The 5665-nt window shown below is 42.0% G+C and overlaps 1 protein-coding gene across 5 annotated transcripts in view; it reads left to right on the top strand.

The window, feature by feature from the left end:
• CHL1 (cell adhesion molecule L1 like) overlaps positions 1-5665 on the top strand; it is a 313645-nt gene that overhangs the window by 211952 nt on the left and 96028 nt on the right. For all 5 annotated transcript variants that reach the window (XM_042452045.1, XM_042452044.1, XM_042452047.1 and 2 more), the window contains exon 5: positions 2898-3088. In XM_042452045.1, coding sequence (XP_042307979.1) covers positions 2898-3088 — 191 coding nt within the window. The remainder of the gene's footprint in view (positions 1-2897; positions 3089-5665) is intronic.

Raw genomic sequence — 5665 nt, forward strand, 5'->3', positions numbered from 1 at the left:
AAGCAAAATAGGTATTGAGTAGTTCTACCTTTTTGTTGTGCTCTGTTAGCCTATTCATCCTTACTGAACAACAGCTGTCTTCTTGGTCACTCTCCTGCCTGGAATATATCTGGAACCCCCCCCCCCTTTTTTTTGTTGTTGTTGTTGCTTTTTTCCTTGCCTCATCAGTCTCAGCTCATTCCGAGCCTCAGCATTCTTTATACTATTACTGCAACCTTGGGCTATACATCTGCATTATTCCTTCTTCTTTATACATGTACTCTTCCCTCCCCTCTCCTTTCTGTGCAGCCACATCAGCTTCTTTCCCCCAGATGTTTCTCATTTTTCTTCTTCAATAGGATTGTTTGTGATTGTGTTTTTCACAAGTCCTTTCTCAAGTACTCCCACCCTTGCTGGGTGTCTTTTTCATTTAGTGTGTCTAGCCATGGGATTCTACTCAGTATTTCTCTGAACTTGTTGACTTGTTAAAATCAACTTTCCTGAAATGTATTATGACTATACTCTTCTTTGCCCTGTCCTACAATTGTGAATTCTAGCATTGTATGGTCACTTCTTCCTAAAATATCAAATGCTTTGGATCCAGTAGCCAGCTCTATCCTATTGGTTAGGATCAAATTACACGCTATCCTTCACAGTGGTGTTTGACATTTTTGGCTCTGTTGGGCAGACAGATGCCATTTTTTTTCAGATAGGATGTTTTAAAAACTGGAGGTCATTTCTGGGTGATCAAGCAACCAATTTTCTGCTTTGCTGGGGCAGCCCAACACAATCAGTGCTATTATATTCAGTTGTGTCCCAATATACTTTTTATTTTCTCTGAAGGTTTAATTATTTTTTTATTGGGGGGGGGGGTATTTTAGAATGGATCTCAGAACTTGGGGAATAACTGGGAACATAAGGGAGAACTAGGCAGGCCAGGAGCTACACAGGAGCTTGGAATGGTTTTACCTAGCCTGCAAGTCACACAGTGACCAACCCCACTTTATTGGCTATGAATGGACATTTACCTATCAAACACTTTGGAAAAGGATTCAAGCATTCTTCAGCCCATGCCTTATTGTAGCTTTGTGTACTCTGTGCAGAAAGTATAAGCAATTTCAAAGTTTCCTTTGTTTTCTGTCACAGTTTGGGATGCAAACAACCTTCAAGCTGCTACCACACTGCAGAATCAGTGCAGTTTGACATCACTTTAACTGTCATGGTTCCATTCTGCAGAATCTTGGGATTTGAAGTTTGTTGTGTCACCAGACCTCTCTGATGGAGAAAGCTAAATATCTTGCAAAACTACAAATCCCAGAATTCATAGCATTGAGCCATGGCAGTTAAAGCAGTGTCAACGGCACTAAATGGCTTGGGCCCAGGATACCTAAAGGACCACCTCTCCCCGTACATTCCGCCTCGCACCCTCAGAACATCTGGGCAGCAATTACTGAAGGTGCCTGGGGCAAGGTTAGCCTCCACCACGCGGAGGACATTTTCCACGGCTGCCCCAGCCCTTTGGAACACGCTGCCCACGGAGCTCCGCTCATCTACCACCCTGGCCCAATTCAGGAAGGACTTAAAAACCTTCCTGTTCCAACAGGCATTCCCCGAATAAAAATCCTGTGGGCCTCCCTCCTCTTCCGTGGCCATGAGGTTGGGCTATGGGGCTTTTTACCTGTTATTTTTGAATAATTGTTGTATTTGTATTGTTTTTTGTATTTTAATCTTTGTGCATTGCTGTATGGATTGTTGTTGCTGTTTTAAACTTTACTGTAAGCCGCCCTGATCGTAGGAAGGGCGGGATATAAATAAAAATTTTATTTATTATTTTATTATTATTATTTTTTATTAATTCTGCAGTGTAGATGCAACCTCAGTCTCATTTTTGTTGCATCTCAGAACTTCATCAACATTCTCATCCTCTTTCACATTGATATTGGTTTAGGGGACTTTTTCTGTCAAGAAAATTGTTTCATATTTTGGAAGGACCCCCCCCCCCAAATCTACAATTTGTATACAATTTTCTAATATGCACATATGGGGCCTGTGCAGACTGGCCATTAAGGCCGGCCTGGGAGTGGAGTCGGGACATGGCGTCCATACGACACATCTCCCGACTCTGCCCTCATGACGATGTGACCCTGTGCGCTGCACTACATGTAGCATCATGGTGCTCCTCTGCTACTGCATTTAGATGATGCAGCACCAAAGGAGTGGCATAAAGCCATGGTGCGGCAGCTACAGCACCTTTACAGGTTGCAAAAAGGACTCACTTTTTGCAGCTCCTTTCTGTGCCTTGGAAAGGCCAGATTCGAGCCATGGCATATGGCTGCTGTGGCCCTGATCTGCCAAAATGGAGGTGGCTTCAGGCCTATATCTGCACAGGCCTATGTACACCTTTTTTAAAGGCAAGCTTTCCATATTATGCAAAGTTTTCATGTTTGCAAATCGTAAATAACAAACAAACACCTGAAGCATTTCACACTGCTCAGAAATGACTGAGGTAAAGTGCATTCTACCCTGTCAACAGTCTCAGGAAGTGTGAACAGGGTTCTTTTACAACCTTTGAAGTTTACCGCACCGGGGATAAAACGTTCCCCGATGTGTTACAACGGGCATGAGCGGGGCCGCGCACGGAGCGTGATGGGGACCCGATGGGGCCCAGAACGCTAGTTTACTGCACAGGGAATGCCACCGCCGCCACGCATTCCCATCGGGTTCCATCCTCAATTATTATTTCCTCATTTTATTTTATTGATATAGAGCAACATAGAGTTTAACTGAAGAAAGGTTTACAGTACTTGAAGAGTGGCCCAATTTCTGCTATAGCGTGAATCTGTGCTCTCAGGAACAAATTTATTGGTACATTAGTGCTGCCTGTACAAGTGCTTCATGCTAATCTCCTGTCTTTTCAGATTTAAATGGACAAAAGATGGGAAACCATTTGATCTACAACATGACTCAAGGATAATTGCATCAAATAATTCAGGAACATTTGTTGTTAAGAACCGTGGGAACATATCCATTTTCCAAGGAAAATATCGCTGCTATGCTGCCAATGAGCTGGGAACTTCTATGTCTGAAGAAATTGAAGTTGTAGTTCCAGGTGAGGCATTAACACCTGATTGCATGCATACTGCGAAGAGAAAACATGCAAGTTACTATCCTATTTTTTATTGGTGTGGAATTTGATTTTGTTATTGATTTTTACAGTGATTTGGGCTTTGTGGCAATACTGTTCAAGAGAGCAGGGTAGATGAGATCCATTGTTGTGTTGCTTCTCAGATAAGAGTTCTCTATAGTCTTGTTGGGTCTTGAGTATTCCATCTGAGTTCCTCTGTATTCATCCACTTTCTTTACGGGATGGCTGAAAATACTTCATATAGAATAAGCTTATTGCAGGATTCACTGCAGTTGTACAAACCATTGAGCTTCCTTCTGAAAGGGAACTAAAGGCCCAATACAGAAGACGCAGAAGCGCCGTCCTCGGGCCAAAACTAGGGCTGGGGAGCATGCAGCATTGGCACGCTCCCCAGCCCTAGTTCGTATGGATTGCAGCATTTTGGAAGTGTGCCATTCATACTGTGCATGCGACAATGGCATCAAGCACGTGCCACCTTCACATGGACTGGTGTGTGCCTGACTACACCGCGGCACTGCAGGGTGCTTGGGGCGCCCTTTCAGTGGTGTGGGAAGGAGCACTGAAACGGAGCTCCTGTGCGCGCGCAATGCTGGCGTGGCTTTTACATAGCTCCACCAGCGATGCAAAGGAGAAAGGAGCCAGGCGGCCATTTTCTCCTTTTCGCCACACCTGTCGGGGTGTCCAAGGGCATGAAGCCCCATGGACACCTCTTTCCAGGCCATGGAAAAGTGGGATTTTGCCGCTTCTCCATGGCCTTGAAAAGTGCCAGGTTGGGGCCTAAGGGGCTGCCGGTGAGGCTGCACTGCCTCCAACCCAGCAAGAAAAGGGGCGGCTGAAAACCGCCCCTTTTCCATGGTCTGTACCACGCCAAAGACACAGAAGAGGGAGAAGTTATATCGTTTTTATATTTTATTATTTATTTAGCTCCAGTGTAGCAACCATGTAGAATCATAACACATTGATGAAAATTTAACTGTTATGTCTCCTTTCTATGGAACACTGGAATTAACACTCAGAATTATCTTCCAGAGAGCTGTAGGCCACTACACTGAAGTGCAACCCTAAAGATCTGTAACAGAAAATCCTAATTGTTTCATCAAACTACAAATCTCAGGATACTGTAACATGGGCCAATATCAGTGGTAGTAGTATCCAAATACAATAACTGTGTATTATGGGTGTACTCCAAAGATCAGGACTTAACATATAAATTAAAAGCATGCACTCAACACTGAAATGAGACCTAAAACCCTTCCTTTTGTGTTTAGATCCTTATCTATGGGTGCAGTGGGTAGCTTTGGGCAAATTACAATTTTTCAGGACAAAACTAATGTGACTTCATTAATCTTATGCTCACACATTCTTGGCTGTGTCAGATGCTGAAATTCCAGTGATGACTGCCAATTTCATGTTGTTATTGTTTTAAATCCTCTTTTCTTTTGCTCCACTGTAGGTGATCATGGAAGTGGCAGAAAATTAATTGTCTTTTTTTTTTTTAGCTCATCATCCCAAGCCAGTTAGACAGTGGGAAAAGGGAATGGTGGCAGAAACTGTATGGTTATTTGCCAGTGCTGACAGGACAACAACACAGAAATAACAGTGTCAGAATCTTAACTATATGAACAATTTGGTGAATCCTTAGAGAGACCCACTATGTCTTGCTTTAAGAATGTCTGGGATGAATAATCATATATGAACCTGTTGTATGTCAAGTTATTACAAAATAATAATCTCCTAGTATTAATCTTGAACATCAATCTGAAAACACCTTAACACAGTTACAGACTTGTGAGTTGATTACTTGTATGCATATATTTTCATTGCTGAGCAACATTTGTTGTTTTCTAGAACTTGCTGATTGATTCCCACCCTGCTTTTGCTCCTGGGATTAAGCCAGCAGGCATATTAATATACAAGCAATTTAAAGAATATCCCTCAAGGTCTCTGAATTTCGGTGTCAAGAAATGATATGATTTGAGTAGACTATGTTTATAATGTATTCCTTTTTTTCCTCTGGAGATTTGTTTTACATACCTTGCATAATTTTAAATAAATGCATAATTGATCCTTTTCAAACGGTGCATTTTCAGCAAACTTTTTACTAGATCTCCTAATTTTTTCAGTGAAAAAGGTCTTAATTTTCTGAAGTGTGAAAAATTCAACGACAGAGTAGATTGTTTTAACCAATATTCCTTATTGCTCAGTTCATAATGCCATTAACACACTTTATTATTTCACACATGGGTCCCATTTATATTGCATAAATAATGAAGTTTGACATTGCTTTAACTGCCATGGCTCCAACCTATGGAATCCTGGGATTTGTAGTTTGTTCTGTTCCCAGAGTGTTGACAGAAAAGGCTAAATATCTCACAAAACTGCAAATCCCAGAATTCCATAGTATTGAGCTATAGCAGTTAGAGAAGAATCAAACTGCATTATTTCTGCAGTGCAGACACAGCCATAAATCTGCAGTACCAGATCAAGAGCAAAGACAGTGCACATACAAATGAACTTAGGTTGAGGTTTTCTGCAGAATCA

Source organism: Sceloporus undulatus, chromosome 2 (genome assembly GCF_019175285.1).
Source record: "Sceloporus undulatus isolate JIND9_A2432 ecotype Alabama chromosome 2, SceUnd_v1.1, whole genome shotgun sequence".
In the NCBI taxonomy this organism is placed as follows: domain Eukaryota; kingdom Metazoa; phylum Chordata; class Lepidosauria; order Squamata; family Phrynosomatidae; genus Sceloporus; species Sceloporus undulatus.